Below are 22248 nucleotides of genomic sequence, written 5' to 3'. Positions count from 1 at the left end.
GGAGAGAGACAGAAAGGGAAAACAGTCTATTCATACTGAAGTGAGATAGGATTTCCACACTTGTCTACATCTAAAGGCTAAAAATAGGGACATTTGGGGCGAAAAGTAGTGAGGAATCTTTTAATTGTACTGACATGGGCTCTAAGAAGCAAAGTTTGCAGGGATGAGTGTGTCTCTCACTCTGAGTGGTAAAATTAGAAAAAAATTATTTGAGTGCTCCAACCTTCACTCCTTTCCACCCTCGTCCCTCTCTCTTCATGTTTCTCTGCACTGAAAAGTTCATTAGCAAAGAGTCTGATACATTCATCCGCATAAAGTTGTAAGGTATAATGTGGTCTTTTTACACACTGGCAAAAGACAATGTGGAGCCAAAGACAGCCATCCAAAGTGTATGTAAATGCATGACAACCAGATTTCTGTCTCAGAGACAAATACTTGATACAAACAGCTCATGGAGAGGAAAGAGTCCTATCAGCTCATGGCTTCAGCGATCTCAGTCTATGGAGCCTTCATCTTGCTGCCTTTGGGCCTGGCGCAAAAGAACACATCATAGTAAGGAATCCGGGGAAGGAAAAAAAAAAAAAAAACAAAAAACCACCTTATAGTCAGCAGAAAAAGTACCAGAGAGAGGAGAGGGACAGGGTTCTTGGTATCCCTTTCAAGACACAACCTCAAGTGGTCTAGCTTCCTTCTCGTCCCCACCACTGAATGTTCTATCCTGCCCTAGTTGAGCCACACTGGGGCCAAGGTTTGATTTCTTGGGCCTTGGAGGAATATTCCAGATCATACTACAGTAGATGTATATCTATCAAATACAGGACTAAATACAATGGCTACCCAACAATGAATTGATGTTCATAAAAGTATATTATCAAACTCTGAGAGCAATCTAAACATCCAGTGTTGAGGGAAACGCTATGGAGACATCCATCGAAGAAATATTATAGAGCTATTTAGAGAGATTTTTCTCATGGCTGCAGGGAAATGCTTCTATGACATTAGAAAAAAATCAGCAGGCTTCAGATTGCCCGAAGAATGTGCTAATTATAAAAATTGTACGCAGGGCTAGGGAGGTAGTTTAGACTGTAAATTGCTTGTCTTGCAAGGTGAAGTGCCTATGCTTAAACCCCAGAAGCCAATTTTATTGTTTGTTTATTTAATCCAGGTGTGGCAGTGTGCTTATAACCACAGATCTCGGGAGGTGGAGACAGTCAGATCCATAGTGGGGACTACCCAGCAAGCCTAGGCTACTAGATAAGAGCTCCAGGATGGTGAGCGATGCTTCTCAAAAAAAGAGGGAAAAAAGAAGGTAGACAGTGCCTAAGGATCAACACCCAAAGTTATCTTCTGACATCCACACCTACTAATACACATGCTGTACACACATGTACACTTGCACACACACACACACACACACACACACACACAATTATTTGCCTATGAAGAAGACTTAGAAAAATTGTGACTATCTTTAGAATCTGTGGGGCATAGAGATATTCATTGAGCCTTTATACTTTTCTGTATTTTTGAACTGTTTATGGTCAGTATAAGGTAAATATTACAAAAGTGAACATGAAAAGTTCCTGGGGGGAAGAGAGTGCTTCCCATGGATCTCTGGAAATTCCAGCATGTGATGTGGTCTACTGGGTACATTATGCAAGAGAAGAGAGCTGGAGGGTGACTGGTTAGCCAGCAGAAGGTGATCTATCCTTTAAAGCAAACGGCAGGGCTTGGGCATATGGGTGAATTGGTGCTTACCTGTTGGAGGGTTTTACTGTGCAAGGCTAACACAGTCAAGACATCTCCAGAACACCCTCATCTGTATTTCTTGTGCAACTCAAGCCCTGTTCAGGTGGCAATATGTGCTGGTTTCACTCTGTTCCCCATCCTCTTCTTCTAATAAACAAGGCTGTGTGATTAATGGAAGTCTTTGTGTTGATATCTCAGTCGTATTGGATTGTCATAGCTTTAAGATGGGGCTTGTGCCCTGTTGAAGGAGAATGTTTAATGTTGCTCCCATGGCATAATACCTACAGAAAAGTCAGCGAGAAAGAGGGAGAGAGTGGGCAGGATTCCAATACTGTAAGCAGTTTCTGGTTACTTCTGGATATTACTTCTGGATGTCTCTGCGTTTTCTTCTGACTGGCTTCCCCACCCCCACTTTCTAGATCTGAGATGTGCTACTGTTTATTGCTCCCTCTGTGGGAAGGTAAACTTCATAGCCAAGAGAAAAGAAACAAACAACGAAACAAACCTCCGCAACCCTCATCTCTCTCCAAATTTCCAATTTCCTTCATTTCAAAATAAACAAAACAAAACAAAACAAAAAAAACCGAAGCCGTATGCTTCCTATTGCAAGGACTTTAGTAACTAAATGGAGGGATTCCACAACTTTGAAAATCTAACTCAATCAAAAATCCCTTTCTTTTCCTTTTTTTCTTTTGGTAATTATTAAAATGTTCAAATTTCTGCTTAAGGAACACTGGAGGGCAGAAGGATCTGCGAAGGCATGAATGAAGGAAAAGGGTGAAAAGAAGAAATCCAAGCTCAGCCTGGAAGGCTGCGGGTGAAAGAGCCCGGCTCCCTTGGAGACTCCAGGCCGCGTTTTGCAGGCGGCCGCATCTGCCTCCCCTGTCTCTTACCTCCTGGATGTGAGGAACTATTTGTGGTCGGCGTGGTGGAAGGACACAGTGAGGTTCTCACCTCCGCCCCCCGCCCGTCGCTCGCATCCCCAGTTCCATCAAAGCCAACCCGGACCAGCGCAGGGATCTCCGAGTTGCGAGTGTGCTGAGGCTGGGACTGTCACTCATTCTCCGCTCAGCGCGTGAACGCAGCTCGGCAGTGGCTGGCAGGAAACAATTCTGCAAAAATAATCATACCCAGCCTGGCAATTGTCTGCTTCTCGGTCCGTTGCTCCGCCGCCGTCCACAGTCGCTAGCAAGGGGAAGGCACAGAATTTACCGCGGCCAGAACATCCCTCCCAGCCGGCAGTTTACAATGCTGCGAACTATGGATCTCATCTGGACTTTGTTTTTCCTGGGAACTGCAGGTACATTTAAAAAAAAATTGTACATGGGGTTTGCTAATTGTCCGCTAGCCCCTGTCCTTCCTCCTTTTGCCCGAGGAACACGGTTCTTTTGGGAGGTTTTATGTGTAAAGCTAAGACCTAGCATTTTCACTGAGCTGAGCAGAGAGCGCATCGCATCGTCCTTGCTGTCCAGCCAAACCCGTGCCCTCCGGGACGGCGCTGGACGCAGCTGCCTCCCTGCTCGGTGGCGGCCGCGCACGCCCTTCTCACTTGTGTGCCCGCGGAGGTGGGACAGGGGTACAGGACCGGGATGCTGCGGTGCTGGGGAGCTGGGGAGCGCTGCTTTGCCTTCCCGGAAGGCGGGCGGCGGGGATGCGCGGCTCGGGTGGTGTCGCCCCCGGGCTCGTCTTCCACCAAGAGGGGCTTGTCAAGCTTCGGGAAGAGTGAACAATAAAGCTGGGGCAGCTTTTCCCCATCGTTATGTCCTGGGGTGTGATAAAGTCAGGCTCGCAGCCTTCGTGCACTCCCCCTTCTTCCCCGCCCCGAATAACGGTTTGCAAAATGGGGCAACCCTGGGCAGCACCGCAGGGCCGTGTGGTCGTTCCTGCACCCCCGTGCAAATGACGTTAGTTTTTCATTTGCCAAATTGCTGGGTAGTTGCAAAGCCTGCCCTCGGCCAGGAGCACGGAGGGATGGGAGGGTCCAGCGCCGCGTTTTGACAGGAGGAAGTGCAGAGGGGCGGAGGGCGAGGAGGGCGTGATCCGGTCTGCCTGGTGTGTGTGCGCGCGCGTGTGCGCGCGTGTGCCTTTACACGCACCGAGAGCCTAGGGTTGCACGGTGCCAGCGAAGAATGGCAGGTAGCCAGCTGCCCGAGACACCTCGCCCAGTCTCCTTTTTCTGGGCAATGTTCCTGATCCTGGCAAAGTGTGAACAATGGAGCGCTCAGGAGAAAGACCATAGCAATGTTGTCGCGGGTGGCGGGGGTTGTGCCGCCGCCCAGAGATCCTCAGCATCCCGGAAAAGGGGGGGCATTGCATTTTGGCTATTTCCATCTCGGCTTCCCTGGAAAATTCTTCAGTGTGCCCACCCTCCTCGCCAGCTGCTGCCCCCACCCCATCCAAGGATTTGCGCTCTGGCGTCCCTGTGGACTGGGAGAGGGGGGAAGAAAAGGCCGCTGGGGCCGCGCAAAGAGCTGGGTGGGATGGGCTGACAGCTGGGGCGGGGGGGGCGTGTGCTGCCAAGCACCAGCTGAAAGCAAGCCAGTCGTAGGGGACCGCACATGGCTGTCGCTTCTGCCAGACGTAGCTGTCTATACCTGTTCTGGATCGCTGGGTGGGGAGTGCGCAGGGCGGCCCCGGGAGCACCCAGCGCGCCCCCCTCTGTGGGCACCAGGAGAGCAGAGCTGGGCCACCGCCTCCAGCCAACTCCGGTCGGCGACCAATCAGAGCGAGGCTGGCTGGGCGGGAAGCCGCGAGAGGCTTTTATTGCGGCGCGGGTGGCGCCCGAGCTGCCAAGACGGTCTTCGGGTGTTCTAGCTTAACGTCTCGCTCGCCTCCCTAGGAGAGACCCCACCCTCATACTGTTCCTAGCTGCCCGGCAGTTTCTGAGGACATAAAATGGGGAAGAGATGGGCGTTGGGACATCTCTTGATCCAGCTAGCTCATGCTCGCTCACTCGTGCCTCTTTCACGCTGGCTTGTAGCATCCCGGCTCCCCCTCCTTGGTGCACAGTTGCGCCGGAGTGCTTTGCTTGCTAGCACAGAGGACAATATTGCCCCCCCCCCCACCCCCAGACGTGGCCCGGAGCACAGACGCGCGTGCGCTGACCCTCTGGCCAAGGACTAGACGCTGGGCTAGAGGGGCGTGGCGAGGCGTGGTAGGGCGTGTCTTGACAGGGCGTGCCGACTAGGTCCTTGCTACCACCAGGCCCAGGACTGGCAGGGCTGTTCCCTTCGCTGTGGTGCTGTGGGTGACCTCCTCTTAGGGTGTGTTTATTGAGACTTTCCTTCTGGATAGGAGCGTGACAATGGAGACCTGATCTTCCACGATATGTCTTTTTAGGATCTCCTGGTGGTCTTCTCCATGATGGAGATGGGTGTAACCCTCAGTGTTTGGATCCCGCCTGGAAGCTGAGGGAGGGAATCCTACATTGGTGTGTTCCCGGATGCTCAGGCAAGGCTGGCATCTTGACTAGGGTTCCCTGGAACGAAAGCATCCTTATTCAGCCCTTAAGACCAGAGGATGAGGATGAGAAAGAAGCACACACTAGACTGTTTAACAAAAGAAAGAAGTGGTTTTACAAAGAGAATTTTCAATTAAAGTGTTGTTTTTACCAGCCTAAAAAAATCCAGAGATTTCAAGTCAAAGGGTTAGGAAGAATATAAAAGAGGGAGGTGTGTGTGTGTGTGTGTGTGTGTGTGTGTGTGTGTGTATGTGTGTATGTATGTATATGCATACCTTCCTCCCCGTTTGGCTGCAAATGCTGTAGGGTATCCACAGACAATGGTATAATTCAACTCTGTTATTGGTGCACACGAAAATTTAGATACAAGGAGAGCTAACCGTAGCTCTCCTCAATGAATATCCTAGCGCATAATAAACGAATCAGGTGCTGCCCGGTCTCATTGTAGGTGTCTCTTCTGCCCCCTTAGGAATAAAAAGACAGGTTGCATAATTGCATAGTAAATTTAAGTCTGTGGAAGCAGCGTTTGTTGAATGCTGGCTGGCAGAATGATGTGCTTGGATGAGCTGGAACGGTTAAAACACGTGCTTAGTTGACAATTTTAGTCCTTTGCTAGTCTAACCTATAAGAGCTAAGGAATAGGTAGGAATGGTTTTCTAATGGCATAGCACCAGGCTTATAAGAAAGAATAAATTTGGTACAAAAGGAAACAAACGCATAACATATACCTAATATCTCTTGCTAAACAATTGAAGATGCATTTCATCAAAGTCTGTTGTGAGAGCAATTACACAGACCTCTGATATTTTACATTGGTTTTCATTTACAATGGGAAATGTGAAGTTTGAACAAAATTTAAAGGACCACAATAAAGCCATACTTAATATGGAAAACCTTTGACCACCTCCGACTCTTTCCAAAAACATGTTGCTGTCAATAAACTTTAGCATTGAAATGAGTTTAGAATTCATTAAAATGTAACAGGGCTAAAGGCAAGTGGAGATTATAATCCAGAATTGTGGAACTATGGCCCTGCATTTATTGAAGTTTTCTATAAGGTGGGTTTTATGTTGTTGTTTCTGTTCAGCTTTTTTTTGGGGGGGGGGCAGGATCTTTATATAGCCCTGGCTGGCTTGGAACTCACAATCTAAACCAGGTTGGCCTTGAACCTTTGCAGGATCCTCTTGCTTCATCTTCCCAAGTGATATTATAGCTATGATCCACCATACCAGCTTATTTAAGGCTTTTGCTCCTGCCACTGCTAAAGTCCTGAAGATTGATCTCCCCTGCTAGGTTTTCGTTTATCCCATGCTGTCCATGTTACTACATTTCTCCCTCCATCAAGGGATTGATGTAGAAAGAGACCCAGAGTAAAGGTACCTGGAAAGAAGGCATCTCTTCCTTTTTAACGATATTGTGATAATAGCAGAAAGCTGTATCTCAGGCCTTTGTTTGGGAAAGCCTTTTTTCACAGGTCTTTTCATTGTCAGATGGTTAAACTAAGAATTTGCTCATTTAATGGGTGAGTACTTCCCTGAGCTTGGTCTAAAATTAAGATAGGTAGGACCTTAACCAGCAAGATGGCCTAGTAGGTACTGGTGCTTACCACTAGGTCTGATGACCTTAGATGGATCCCCAGAACACACATGATAGAAGAGAGGGTGACTCTTCCAAGTTTCCCTCTGACCTACACACACAAGACAAAAATAATACAAGTAAGAAAAAAAACTCAGGGTCAGCGGTGGCACACGCCTTTAATCCCAGCACTCGGGAGGCAGAGCCAGGGGCATTTCTGTGAGTTCAAGGCCAGCCTGGTCTACAGAGTGAGTTCCAGGACTGGCACCAAAACTACACAGAGAAACCCTGTCTCAAAAAACCAAAAAAAGAAAAAGAAAAAGAAAAAAAGAAAGAAAAGAAAAAGAAAAAATCTCAGGGCAAATGCCAAACAAAACAAAAAAAAACCCCAATGATATTAGAAAAATGAAGGCACTGGTATGTTATTTGTAGCAGATATGGTTATTGACTCCAGTCAGCAAATAATCCAAGGGAGAAATTAGTTACATGGAGCCCGAGCTTCTAAGAGCCTTTGAAGTGCTTCCCTTTGGAGTATACTTATCATTAATTGAACTCTTCTGATAGGTAATCTATAACTCAATGTAAATAATCTCTAAATTTTCCTGTCACTGAGAACAATGTCTTAATTGCCGTTCAAAATAAATAGCACCATTTTGTCAGTCAGAATCTAATCTTTACTACGACAGATGTTTTTCTTCTTGCCAGAACTCAGTTTCTTAACATATAGACAGCATTTGTAAACTTCACACTGTTTGAGATATGGACTTTGGGATTTCTGGGGCAACCACTTTATTTATTTATTTTTTATTTTTAAATGATGAAGGCTGTGTTTCGTATTAGTTTGATGGATTCCCCCTATTTACATCCTCGGTGTTAAAGAACTATGGCCGCACTCCAGACTGCAAGTGGCTTCACTGATGCTGGCAGACCTCCAAAGGTGTTTTACTGTCTTTCTCAACTTTGTGGGAAATGAGTGATTGAGTACCTGTTGCTGAAGGACATTTGAACTGTCTCTGACAATCTTGGGTCTGTGATGACACAGACCAGAACCAATTGGCAAGTGGGGAGGCAGGGGCTGCACCTGTCTCCATCTATCTGCCCAAACAGTCGGAGCTTGGGAGGAGACAAAGACACTTGAAAAATACTCTCCTGTGCTGTTGAAGTGTGGAGCTGGAGAACATATAAATGCTTTATGGTGTCAAGATAAATATTTGAATGCAAACTCCATAATGGATAACTCTTCAGTTTGGTGATCTAACAAGTCTATAGTCTAAGGAATGTCTGGAGTTTTAAAAGAAATGGCAGCAAGTTATGAACAACATTTTTGCTAATTTTAAAACCCCATTATGAGTTAAACAAAATTCAAAGCATGAATCATCGCTAATGCTCTTTTCAGCTGTGAGTCAAAAGACCAAGGCTCAGATACCTTTTGCTAGAAAGGAAAAAATTCTGAGTAAAATTAAATAGAGAACTGTGCACGCTTTTTAATATACTCCCCAAGTCTCAGCAATATTGTAAAGGGTAGCTTCATAGGAAGGGTAGAATTTCACAAGGACCCTTCTGGATCCTAATGATTAGGTTGTACGAGGCCTGGAGATTTTAGTATTAAAAAATAGTTTAGCAAGACTGTTTTTGATAACACAGGTAGACACGCTTGCTTCAGTAGGACACTGGAATCTAGAAGTCAATCTGAAGGTTATGACTAGGGCCTTTTCACCTCCAGCCCTTCGTGTTAACTCCTGAAGCCGATGTAGAGGGATGTAAATGATCTGGCGCTGGCAGCGGTGCCATTGTGCCCTTTCGTTTCAGGCTGTTGAAATACTGTCTCTCGGCTGCAGATGCTCATTAGGGACAGTGCCTTTTGATGTTGGTCTGGATGCCAAATGGCGTCCTTTCAGGCAGTTTCAATACATTGTACTTAAAATGCTCTCAGGCCATGTCTACAGGCAGCCACTGAGTTAACTGGTTTTTCGGTTAGGTTGACACACTTCTCCCTCCCTGCGGTAATAATTTAGCTTCTAAGCAATCAGGAACTTAAAAAAAGACTGCAGTGGAAGGACCTATCTCATATATGGGGCATCAGAGATTTTAATGGACCTGTTATGCATTCTTTCCATCTTGATATATGTAATACTTTCTTGATTGCAAAGATTATGTGGCTGATGTGACTTCAAAGCCTTCCGTCTAACCTGCATTCTACTACGTACTCAGTGAGTACTTTTTGATGTGAAGCTGAGAACACTGCAGCATCTGAGCTCCCTCTTTTCTGTCTTGTATAATTCCTGGGGGATAACATATACAAAGCCTTTGGTTGCCTCCTCTCCATTGGTTTCCGATTACCTCATCATTTCACAACATTCCTGGTAATTTCACACTGTTTGAGATCCTGTTACATATTCTCTTAAACAGTGGACCAGATATGTTTATCAAATGCCAAATTTTAACTCTCAGCTCCGTGGGGAGTCACAGTGGAGTGTGATGATGTAATTTCCGCTGTCAGGGAAGCCTGTGATGAGTACTCAGGCTTGGAGATGAAGAGAGGTATTCAAGCTGGGTTGAAGCTTCAGCCACCTTGAATGGGTTGTGTTCTACGTTTTAGTTTCTGTTCCTGTGAAATGGGAAATATTAGTGTGCTCTGTGTTGGAGTCCTGACTATTTTGGAGACCACAAGAATTCAATGGATGTGAACTGTGAGTATTAAATGAGGAAAATGAATGTACCTGGAGCTAAAACAAAGACTTAGACATGGTGCTGTCTTTTGTGGAGATGTTAAGAAGAGCATTGGGAAACTATAGCTTTGTTAGTGGTCAGTAGTGGACTTGAAGAAATGGTTGCTAAGTGTCCCCCCACTGCCACGTGTACTGCAAATACTTGAGGGAAAAGTGGTTTGATCATAAGATGGAAAGCCATCAGTTCAAGGATGGATCTAGGTTCCAGGAGCCATGGAGTTATAAAATTTTGAACATCTATAAGAAAATTCACAGCCCCCTTACTTCTGCGAGGATTTAGGAAACATGTGACCACGAGAAGACATTCCCAGGGACCCATCTCTCAGGGCCTTGGAAGGCACTCATGTTGTTGAGGGCTCTGGAGAACTCTGGTCCGCTTGGATCTCCCTGCTTTAGAATTCAGGGGAACAGTTCCAGCTAGTTGAGCATGGACCTTATACCACTTGGTTGCTTTCAAGCTTAGAATCATGTATCAAAATCAAGGTTATTTTTCTAAAGAAGCCACTTGACCTTTATTTTCCAGAGAATCTGAAGTGAGATCTAAGGTATTCTACGATTTCTCACTGCAGGTATTTTTGTAAATTACCGACTCGAATAAAATAGAGTAATTGCTATGCTTATTCAAATGAATCAGACATAAATACCCTACTGGCTGGGCAGGAAGTAGCCCTGCCAACTAATAGTGACTTGGGAAGAAGGCTGTAGAATTTATTTTAGGTAGCTAAAAGCAGATAGCATGGCCTATAATACCAATTATTATATCTTAATCATCAGTATGTAGTTTATGGAACCATTGTATCCTTTGATCTTCATATCATTTATTTGGCAAATATTTACTAAGGTCTTGCTCTGTGCTTGTATTGGAAGCAGAGTGGCCGGCTAAACATATCCATGATGTTTGTAGGCAGCTCCTAGCCTAAAAGTGCAGAGGAATACAGCTGTTAAACAAGGAAAAGGCATGCACACATTGATAATGGCGTATTTTGCTAAAACCTGAGAACGGGTACAGGGCACTGTGGGAGTTTGGGAAGAGGAAGTCCACGTCTTATTGGATGGTTGGAGAAATGAAGGCAGCATTAAACAACTGTCCAATAGGGGAGACAGATGGTATTCTCATTTTAAGGCGTAACTGATGAGCTGCCTGGAACAATGAATAGCAACCGGCAAAGCCAAATTCCTTTATCTAATAAAAATTCCTAACATCTGGAGGTCAAACAGTGTCAGAGATTGCGCCTGGTTTCAGTTTATAAAGTCAAGAGGGACATGCCTCTGCTTCCAGAGCTCTCCATCTTACAAATAGAGATATGGTTCTGTGGTTTTTTTGTTGTTGGTTTGGTTTGGTTTTGACCACAATAAAGGAGGCAATCCATTCTGCTTGGGGCTGCCTTGAGCTTTGCATAGGAGCTGAGTCTGCCTTCATGAGATGCAATAAGAAGAAGAGAGGATGCAAAAGGAGCAAACACCTGAGCCAAGTCTATGCAGTTGAGTTTGGGAAACAGGGGCAGGGTATCTATTGGGGTGTGGCTGGCTCATAATTTCTGTGAGTTGACTGCATCTCCCCTCTTTCTAAAGGATAGTTTGAAAACAAGTAACCTTGGAAGAGATAGTAACAAGCTTGCGTGCTTGGCTCTGCACTGAGTCTAACTGAAGTGAAGAGGCATGGTGGAGGGAGGGACATTGTGCGAAGCTGTGGCATTTGCACATCTGTTAAACACACTGACATTCTGCCAGCTCTTACTTTTCCAAGTGAGTGTCCCTCTGTAATACTGAGTTCCTGATGCCCACACAACCTACCAGGTTTTGTGGAGCTTAAATAAACAGTAAGTACTCAGTAGGTGCTTTTACAGCATTTAGTTTATCTTGAGGCAAGAGATTTTATCTAAAATGTTTGTTTAAAGGAAATTTACTGTGACTGACTTGTGCATGGTTCTTAGTGAGAGGCTGAAGAAAAAAACAAAACTATTTTGGCTCTGTAGGAGCTTCCACGTGGTTACAAAGAAAGTTCTAACTTACTTCCTTCCCATAGTTAAGTTATGAAAGACACTGTGTGTCTAGTCCTGAAGCAAAGGATCCAGGTCAAAACTACTTGGATAGGCAGAAATCTCCTTGGTTGCTTTTAATATCTGAAAAAGATGTGGAGAACTGAGAATGTGATCCAGGCCTTTAGAGACCATGGGTCAGTGGGGCAAAGAGGACCTGTTTCCTCATCGAAGGAGATGGGGCTGCAGGGGAAATTGCTATGAAGAGAGTTTAAGGTGGGCATGGCGGGTCACACTGAAGTCGTAAATGCTAGATGAATGAAATGTGTATGGCCTGAGATGTAAAACAGTCATTATAAACAAACAAACAAACAACCATGTTTGAGAGGATGATTGAGAATAGGTAATAAAGCATGTGCTGTGCTAGACTCCTTGTGAGGTTCACTCTGAGTTAGCAGAAAGGTAAATAGAAACAAACAATTGGTAGAGGAATTTTGTTTTTTTTTTTTTTTTTGCAGCAGCAAATACAGTGGTTGGGCAGACCAAAGAGTTAGTGAAAAGATTTGTCCTTGTAAGATCAAATACATAATGAAGACCTAGAGTCTGAGAGAAGAGGGTCCAGATAAATTGACCCAGAGACCAGCAGAGTCCAAGAAAATGCTGGCTTTCTATAGTAGGAAGACTCGAGTATGGAGAGAGGAGGCTTTTGGATTTCATATCATAATCAAATGATTATGGTCTGAAATTTGACTCTCTTCTGACTAGCTAAGTGAATTCATGGACATTATTTATCTTCTTCGGGCACTGATGTCTCCATTTCAATAGAATAAAATAAGAACATATGTGTAAAACTCATTATAAATGAAAATACATTATAAATGAAAATACCCTTTATCAAGAGAACTATAGTTTATAAAAAGTCATTTTATTTGTACCAGAAGGTCTGCTTAGTGTGAAGGAAACCACTGTGATATATTTTATAAAGTAGGTAATTTTGAAAAGTGATCATTTTAAATGACTTTGGAGATAGGTAGTGGGCACAGGTGAGATGTTCTTGATGGAGAATCAAAGTGAGGTTCATGGAAGATGCCTGAGAGAGACTGGGTTTCTTTGTTTTCATCATTGTCTTTTGAATTTTGGAGGACAGGGTCTCATTTTGTAGCCTAGGCTAATCTGGATCACACTTTGTAATGCAGACTGGCCTAAAATGTGGACTTCTGAGTTGTTGGGATTACAGACATAATGTCCAGCAAGACTGAGGGTTTTTTTTTAAGTTGCAAATTTATAGTACTATCAATAAAATATAGAAATCGGACATTGTTAGTTTCAGAGAAAATTTGGGCATCCTAATATCTTAACTTACTATTTTCTAAGCAGTGCATAGTGATATCTGTACAGTTGGCTTCTATATACATTAATAAGGAAGAAAGAAAGGGAGAGGGGAAGGAAGAATGGAATGCATCAGTGGAATGGATAGAAAAAGAGTATTTTATATTGTAGGTCTTGTGAAACATTTGTTTCTGGTGTGTGTGTGTGTGTGTGTTTGCATAATATCTGACCCATTGTGATGGAAAACATACTGTAATGCAAACGAGCTATGGGCCTGTGAGAGGGTGAAGCCATCTTCAGCAGAGAGAGCACAGGGTTAGAAGGTATAGGGTAGAGACATAGTGGGCTATTGCTGTGAAGAGCCACCATGACCACAGCAACTCTTAAAAAGGAAAACATTTAATTGGGGCTTGGCTTACAGTTTCAGAGGTTAAGTTCATTATCATCATGGTGGAGCATGGTGGAGTGCAGGTAGACATGGTACTGGAGAAGGAGCTGGGAGTTCTATATCTTGATGCCCAGGCAGCAGAAGGAGACTGTATCACTAAGCATGGCTTGAGCATATATGAGACCTCAAAGCCCGCCTCCACAGTGATACACATCCTCCACAGTGATACACATCCTCCACAGTGATACACTTCCTCCAATAAGGCTACACCTCCTAATGGGCCAAGCATTCAAATATTTGAGTCTATCGGGGCCACACCTATTTAAATCACCACAGCTACTTTCCAAACAACTACTCAGTTGGCCATCTGCAGGGGAGTGAGTAAAGAGCAAGAAGGGAAGATGTGTCGGGGAGGGAAGGAAGGAAACAAAGCTCTATGGCACCCTGACCTCAGACAGCTTGCCTGTTTAGAAGCAAATTGACAACTGGGAATACCAGAAAGCATCCAGAGCAAAATCTAACACATCACTAGACTCTAACACATCACTAGCAAGATGAAGGTTGCCTAGGAACTGGGAGTGGTTGGAGAACACTTCCCAATAGTTGAGGGGGAACTTTAAAGGAAGGATGGGGTTAGAGAAAGGGGGTGAGGCACACTGGTACATGCACATTTGGGAGGTGTCTGTATGGAGCCCAGCTAAGGAAATGATGAATACAGAGGTGGTAGGAGTCTTATTTTTTTTTTTTTTTATTTCAGTAGACAGAAAACATGATGAATCCGAATCAATGCTCTGTGGATTCTTTCTCATTTCCAGAGGTATTGTTGTAGAATTTAGCATCCAGAATACTGTCCTGTTTATAATTCAGAAAGTAATAATCTGGAGGGAACCATACCCTAGTGGTATGAACTGCAGTGTTAGACGATTTCCACGATGTGGAAGGAAAGTGAAGAGGTGGTAGGAATGACTATTATTTAGATATATAACAATAAAATATCCTGTTCACTTATTCTCTCATCAAGTCTGGAAGAGGAAAGCTTACATTTCATAGTGCTTGAGGTTTCTGTAGTAAGAATATAGTACTTTGTGATCAGTTGTAGAGCAGATAATGCTGTGAAAGGAGAGATCAGCAATTCTCAGGTGACTGAGAGTGTGAGGGGGAGCAGACCCAGTGAGAAAGTTAGATGTTTCAGAGGAGCACGGTGACCTTCAAGTTGTTTTAGTTGAGCAGAGAAATCCAAGATCTTTGGGATCAAAGACTAAGGGAAGGATGATATCCAAGACACTTGACAGGAAAGAATGTGAGGGATGCTACAAGGAGCAAAGATGTCATATGGGGTCCTTATCCTCTGACTGTGTGCCTAGAGGAAAGAGCCAGAGAGGAAAAGGTTGGTGAAAATCCTTCTTTGCAAGGGACAAAGGGGCAGATCTTCCCACAGCTGCTGTTGTTGATAATATGAGACAATGATTTCTAGATGCAGTCACTCTGTCTTCTTGTATAGGCCCCTTTGATAGCCATAGCTGTTATTTTTTATTATTTTATTATGTATATGAGTGTTTTTGCCTGCGTGTGTGTGTGCACCATGTGTGTGCCTGATGCCCACTGAGGTCAGAGGAGGGTGTCAGATCCCATGGTGCTGGAGTTACTGCCAGTGGTAGTATTGTGTTTCCCAAAAATATTGTGCACCCTGATAAACTTATCAGGGGTCAGAGAACAGAACATACACAATATTAAACACAGAGGTTAGGCAGTGGTAGCACACACCTTTAATCCTAGCATTCCAGAGACAGAGATCTATCTGGATCTCTGCGAGTTCAAAGCCACACTGGAAACAGACAGGCATGGTGACTCACCCCAGAACATGATGGCAGAAAGCAGAAAGGTATATAAGGCATGAGGACCAGGAACTAGAGCTGGTTAAGCTTTCAGGCTTTTGAGCAACAGTTCAGCTGAGATTCATTTGGATGAGGACCCAGAGGCTTCCAGTCTGAGGAAACAGGATCAGCTGAGGAACTGGCAAGGTGAGGTTAGCTGTGGCTTGTTCTGCATCTCTGATCTTCCAGCATTCACCCCAATACCTGGTTCTAGGTTTGATTTTATTAATAAGACCTGTTAAAATTCATGCTATAACTGACATTTGGGAGCTGTGGTGCCAATAGAAGTCCTTTGCAAGAGCAACCGGTGCTCTTCACCACCGAGTCACTTCTCCAACCTGTATGTCTATATACCTCCAACAAGCCGCTTTGACTGCACGTAGCAAGTTTTCATATTTTCCCTTTTGTTATTTATTTATTTATTTATTTATTTTTTGAGACAAGGTCTTGTTATGCAATCCTATCTGGCCTCAAACTCAAGATCCTCCTGCCTCAGCCTCAGCTGTGACGGGATTACAACCCTGAGCCACTTCACCTAGCTTTAGTAGAACCCCTGGGATTTGTTGTGCTTTCTGCTGATTGGATGTCTTGTTTTTCACACCAGATCTGCAAAGGAGTGGCACGAGTTAGGATAGGCTGCTCTTTCCGATATAATGAAAAGATTGCACTCACTTCAGAGTGTCCACTCTGCTTAGAAGCGGTGTTGTCAAACCTCTTCTGGGGTTACATCTAGACGACAATCTGGCAACCTTCAGGATCTGTTAGCCGGCGCAGGCTCTTTATTTTGGTTGGAGACCATGGGCCTTTAGTTTCAAATCTTCATTTCAGACTGTGGTTCTTCCCCTTTCTATGACCCTGGGCATTTAGTTAATCCTTCTGACACTTGGTTTATTTATATGCAAGGCAGTGATAATAATATCTACCTAATAGGGTTATTGTGAGGAGGAAGTGAGGTAATTCATATAACTGTCTGGTATATAGTGAGCATGGCAATTTTTCCTCTTCCTTTCTTTTTGCTAAAGCTCCCAATGAAGGACTGTGCAATTAGTATTGGGTTTAGATATTGATTATAATTAAAATCACATTTTTTTCCCATTTAGTTTCCACTTCCTGAGAACTCAGGATCACCATGAATTGTAGTTGAGGTAGATATGCCATGGTGGATTGCTTAGCTGTTTTCTCTCCCATGAGAGCAAAGTCTAGTTGATGTTGACTTTGAGAAAAGTAGCATTTTAGAAATGAAAGGCTAGGGAGATGGCTCAGTAGGTGAAATGCTTGAGTCTAGATCATCATCACCCATGTGAGAGCTGGAGATGGCTACATGTACCTCTGTCCCCATTGCTGAGGGTGGAGAGGGCAAAGAATCAGGAAGATGGCTGGGGCCCCCTGGCCATCAGCCTAGATAGAAAATGGCACTCACCAGGTTCAATAAGAAACCCTGTCTCAAGGATCATGGTGGAGAGTGATAGAGATCACCCAGTGTCCTTTTCTGGTCTCCTCAGGTGCATGTGTCAATGTACATACACATGTGTACAACATTCAAAGCATGCACAACTGTATTGGTGTACATATATTTCTCTTACTATTTGGATCGGCTTAATATCAAATTTGTCCATTTGCTATGTTGGTGGAGCCAACTTAGGATGTTTAAATAATGCTAATGGCTAAAGATCATATTGGTGATGCTTCACTAGTCTGGAAATCATTTGTCTGGCCACCTTACTTCTTTAGAAGATGAAGGATGGATTGCCAAAATGGATATCCCAAAGTCCAGGAGTTAAATTGTATGCACTTGTCCCACAGGGAAGCTTTTAAATCTTTGCTCAGAGAGTACATCTCTTCTTAATTAATTTCCTAGCTTCTACTCCATTTATAAGGGCTCTGAGGTTTGAATTTGAATCAGGGAACCTTGACTGTTAGGGATAGGTACACTGTTGGTAAAAAGAATTTATAGCTTCACAAAAGAAAGAGAGGATTAGAAAAAGTAGCAAAATCCGACAATAGATGGGAGAAAAAAGTATTCGAACAAAAAAGGAAAAGCCCCACCCACCTATCTCAAAATGCCAAAGGAGTGCCCATAATAAAATACAGTATAAATTAATAGGTATTCAGCAAAGCATAGTATAAATAGGTATTCATAATATAGCACCAGCTAGAGGAAACAATTATGATTGGTTACAAGGAGCAGATGCCAGTCACATTGTTTCAGTGTGTGAGTTCATGTTTTTTTATACTGTTGGAAAGACAAAGCAATTCTAGACCCACATACTGATGTCTTTAAGAACTGCAAATTGGGAAGAAAAAAAAAAAGAGAGAGACAGTACAATTAAAACTGCTCACCTGAAAATTCACTTGTGATACAGATATACTCAAATCCCCAAGGACTTAGGATGTATGTTACTTCATAGTTCATTATTCCAGAGATGCTTTGTTATATAGCTATTCCTCAGCTTGGTTTGAAGTTCATAGCAGTAGGAGACAGTGAGTGTTCTGGTTAGTTTGTTGTCAATTTGATACAAGTTAGAGTCACCCAGGAAGAGGGAACTTTAATTGAGGAACTACTTATATCAGATTGGCCTGGAGGTAAGTCTGTGGAGAAATTTCTTGATGTGGGAGGTCCCAGATTACTCTGGGCAGTGTTACCCCTGGGCAGGTCATCTCAAGAGGTATAAGAAAGGTGGCTAAATCTGAGCCTGAGAGCAAACTATGTAAGTAGTGATCCTCCATGGCCTCTACTTCAGTTCCTGTCTTGGTTCTCTGCCTTGAGTCCTACCCTGACTTCGCTCAATGACAGACTCTGATCGGGATGTATAGGCCAAGTAACCTTGCTCCTCCTCAAGCTGATTTTGGTCATGGTGTTTACCACAGGCTTAGAAGGCAAACTTGGTTAGTGGGTCAGCCAAGTCTTTTCTGCTGAGCTACAGTACATTTGAGATGAAAAACACTGGTCATTACTTGGAATTGCTTAGCTGGTGTTATTTTTCTCCTTTATTGAAATTAATTTTATTATATTTTTCAGCAAGGTAAGATGGCTGTATAGAACTTGAATAGTTCTTTATGATTTGGAATAAAATACATTAGACCTGTGTCCTAGCCCTCTCTGCCCTCCTCAGCTCTCCCATACCTTATTTTTGACTCTTCCAAAACATCCACTTTCTACATTTCTTGCCTCCATATTTATAGTTTATCAATCTTCCAGTTTAAATATTATTTGTTCCTTTTACCCATCAGGGATCAGTGCTTACACATCCTGTTTTCACCTACTTCCTTTTCCCTGTGTCTCACAGAATACTTATTTTTGGTTAAACCAATATTTAATGTTTTGTAGCATTATGACCACATAACCGTTATCACAGTTGAGCCTTGAATAATGCCATGGTTTTTGTCTCCTTTCTGATATAACTTTACATGTTTCCAGGAGTTTGCAATGGGTTCAGGTTTCTTTGGTTATTTTTCTGTGTATCTGTCACTAGTTATCTTCAAGTTCTTGGAGTGCAACCTAAATTTCTTCTTGAGACATTCACATATGTTTGCTTCCTGTTGCCTCCTGGGGGTCATTTTTCCTGTGAACTTTGAAGATCTGTCTATGTTTCTGACTTCTAGTGTTATGCTGGCAAAGTCCATTGCCATCCTGATTCCTACTTTTTAGTTTGATATTTACTTACTTTTTCTCTGGAAGAACTGCAGATCTTCTCTTTGCCTATTGTATTCTGTAACTTCTTAATCATGAGATTTTATGTAGGTTGCACTTTCATATTAGGATTGATTCTTGTGGGCTATTTTAATCTGGAAATGTATGTCCTCCAGTCCTGAGAGGTATTTTTGTAATATTTACTTCAGATTTTCTTTGTTTTTTTTTTTTAATTCTTTTTTCAGAAGTTAATTAATTATCTAATTTTTCTTAATACCCTCTATTCTTAATACTCTTTATTACATTTCCCTTTGCTTCCTGGGATTTTCTTTCCTGGAACTTTCTATTCTGCTAACCTTTTTGATTTCTAGGAGCTCTTTGCTGTTGTGGGCATGTCTCTCTTTCAGTAGCATCCTTTTGTCTATCACAATGCAGAACTGTTTGCATTGCACAGTGTTTGGGGGGACTTTCCTTTGCTTTCTGTATCATCTGTTTGTCATCCAAGCTCATGTTTATTATGCTTTAGTGTCTCCTTTCATGTTCCGTGTGTCACCTCAAATGCTGATCAACCTTGGCTGTGATTAGGAGTCAGACACTGAAAAGATGTGAGGAGCCACGTGGGTGGGCTTGGGCTACAGGGTGATGGTACAGAGACCTCTGGGATGTTAGATGGGGAATGTCCTCTCTACTCATTTGTGCATACATTTCCCCTTGGCTTACTTGGTTTAAGAAATTCCAACAGTCAGACTCCTGTCTTTCTCTGAGTGAAAGAAATGTGTTAGGTATATTTTCCTTCAGGATTCCAGTTAGTCCCCTGTTTGAGATAGAGCACATTTGCCCTAACTAATAAGTCTTAGCTCCTCCATTGTAGCTTTCTGGTCAATAAAAATGAGGACTTCTATGAAGGTAGAAAAGATATTTGGCTGCTACCTTCTGTAACTTACAAGTAAGTATGTGTGTGCATGTGTGTATCTTACTCTGTGTTTGTGTCTGATTCATTCTCTCTCTCTCTCTCTCTCTCTCTCTCTCTCTCTCTCTCTCTCTCTCTCTCTCTCTCGTGTCTGTGTGTGTGTGTTCATGGGCATGAACGTTTGGGAGGCTGAAGTTAGTGGTAAGAGAAGCTCCAGTGGCCTGCCTAGGCTCCTAATCACTACAAGCCAATGCAGGCATTTGGAACCTTTTATCCCACACATTTTAGTGTAGATTTGTTGAGATGGAAAGAAGCTGGCAGGTTCCTTAAAGCAGAAGATAGAGGTTTGTGGGTACATCAAAGACAGACACCCTACAAAAGGCTCATGGTGAAGGCAACTTCAAGGAATTGACAGTTCAAAGTATGAAGGCCAGTCATAGGCTTTTGAGGAACTTTTAGGAACTTCAAGTTCTCAGATGACTTCAGGGTGGCCTGAGAGTCAACAGTTCTTGGCTATAAAGCCATAGGCTGGGCAGCAGTGCTGGGAACCAGAAGAGCAAGTTCGTGCCTATGCAGACAAATGGCCTCCTCTGAGACTTGCTAGGAAGTCTAGAGACATTCTCTTGACCTAGTATGCCTGGAATAATCCCTGTGCTTCTCAAAGCTATCCTGGGAATTGGAAGAAAAAAGGGGAGGGCACCCAGGAAGTTTGTGAAGGCTCTGGACCACATTCTTTTGATTACATTGTAGCATCCATTCCTATGGAAGGAAAATGAAACCTTGGAGTGTCAGGAAGAGATAATTAACATTCATTTGTTCCCTTTTCAGATTATTTTTTCCTTTTGTGTATTGAGCTTCGAGTTACTCATAATATTTTTTTTTAGTTTTAAAAATCATCTGTTAATAAATGGAGAGGGGGGGAAAGGATTGGTGTTCTTTGAAGATAATAGAGTGAAAGTAAGTTGGTTAGCTGTCCTAGATTAGAGTTGGAGGTCATTTTGAGCTAAATTGGCTTTGAAATCAGAATTTAAATTGCCAGTCAGACTTAATTAAGATAACTGGGCATGAAGGCCACCCTTCTTCTTCCTCCAGCCTCACACAAAGAATGTTTTTATTGTTTGTGCTTCTTTATCATCAACCCAGACTCCTGGTGTTAATTTTTGAGTAAAATTTTTCACATGGTAATTGACTTAGGAATTTAAAAGTATGTAAATAAGAAACCCACAAAATCATTTTCTTGATTTCCCTAGGAATATTTAGAGTAGGTCCTTCTAAATCACTAGGAGGCAAATCAATATATTGCTCTGAATTGTTTTTTTCTGCCCTGTACAGTGTTAAGAGTAAGGCCATCATAGACATCTTAGACAGTTACTTTATTCAACCATAATAATATGTGTGGGGGTGGAGCTTGCTTAAGGAAGCATGAATTTCAAATTTATCGACTACTTTACAACTTATCTATGCTTCTGTTTTAATATTACATTCATTTATTTATTGTCGTGTGAGTGTGCATGTGTGTGTGTGTGTGTGTGTGTGTATGTGTACACGTGTGCGTGTAGAGATCAGAGGACAACTAGAGGGCCTTGGTTTTCTCTTTCTGTCATGTGTCTGGGGTTGGACTCAGGTGGTCAGGTTTAGTAGACTTGCTGAGCCATCTTGGCAGCCCTATTTGCAAATATATTTGCAAATACTAAACATTTTGTTTGTGACAAACAGCTTAAATTTGCACACTGTTAACTAGCTTGGCATAAGAGACTTAACAGTGACATTGATAATTTAGCTTTTGTTTTCATCTTCTTCAGACTAAAACAAATTCATTAGCATTTTAAATTTTTTTTGGCAATGAATTTTGACTTAGGGTTGGAAGGTGCAAAGAAAGCGAAGAAATCGAATCTCAAGATGAACTTGGTAGTGTCAGCCCTGCACCTGATGGCCTGTGGGGAGGAGACTACTGTATGAGGTGGACAGTGCTTCACAAGGAAGCAAACGTGTCTTCACTGCTTTGCTGATGCCTCGGAACTGAACTGATCTGGAGAGTATGCAGATCTCTTTGATAGATAGAGTCCCATATCCTGGGATTTGGGAATGTCAGCATGAGCATCATGGTTTGACATTGGCAGTGATTGGTATTGATCCAAATTTAGTTTTGTAATAGCTTCTCTGAAATTCAGCCTGAAGTAATAAGTTACACCTTCCTCTTGTATATGAAAACTGTAGCAACAATTTTTACAAGAGAGCATAAAATCAAATTTTGAGGCTTAATACATTGATTTTTAAAAAAAAAAACTTTCAGGTTTAAAGTAAGATGTTTGAGTTATTCATCATTTTTTTGTTTAAAACTATAATTGGAAATGTCAGGTAACTGGATGATTGGGTTTTCTTCGTGGAGCACTGGAGGTGGAGTCAAATAATAAGGCAGATGAAACTTTTGTTGTGGATGGTCTAATGACCATGTCTGATAGGTCTGAATTTAAGACTCTGGGATTGGGGAGATGGTTACAGGGTAAAAGTGCTGCAGCACAAATTTAAGGTCCAATCCCTAGCACCCTAACCTTAACCCAGCTTTAATCTCCAGCATTCAAATACAAGCCAGGCTTGAAAGTTCACATCTGCCGTTCGTACAC

The 22248-nt window shown here is 42.9% G+C and overlaps 1 protein-coding gene across 15 annotated transcripts in view; it reads left to right on the top strand.

Annotated features, from left to right (window-relative positions):
- Positions 1–2654: 2654 nt before the first annotated feature.
- Ncam1 (neural cell adhesion molecule 1) overlaps positions 2655–22248 on the top strand; it is a 299701-nt gene continuing 280107 nt past the window's right edge. For 6 of the 15 annotated variants that reach the window (XM_036192174.1, XM_036192173.1, XM_036192172.1 and 3 more), the window contains exon 1: positions 2656–3049. In XM_036192174.1, coding sequence (XP_036048067.1) covers positions 2998–3049 — 52 coding nt within the window. In that variant the 5' untranslated portion in view covers positions 2656–2997. Of the gene's footprint in view, positions 3050–22248 lie in introns of all 15 variants that reach the window. The other 9 variants (XM_036192178.1, XM_036192177.1, XM_036192176.1 and 6 more) reach the window with 3 other exon arrangements.

The sequence above is a fragment of the Onychomys torridus genome, chromosome 7 (genome assembly GCF_903995425.1).
Source record: "Onychomys torridus chromosome 7, mOncTor1.1, whole genome shotgun sequence".
Taxonomy (NCBI): Eukaryota; Metazoa; Chordata; class Mammalia; order Rodentia; family Cricetidae; genus Onychomys; species Onychomys torridus.
The sequence above is the reverse complement of the archived record's forward strand: the minus strand, read 5'-3'. Positions and strand labels throughout refer to the sequence as shown.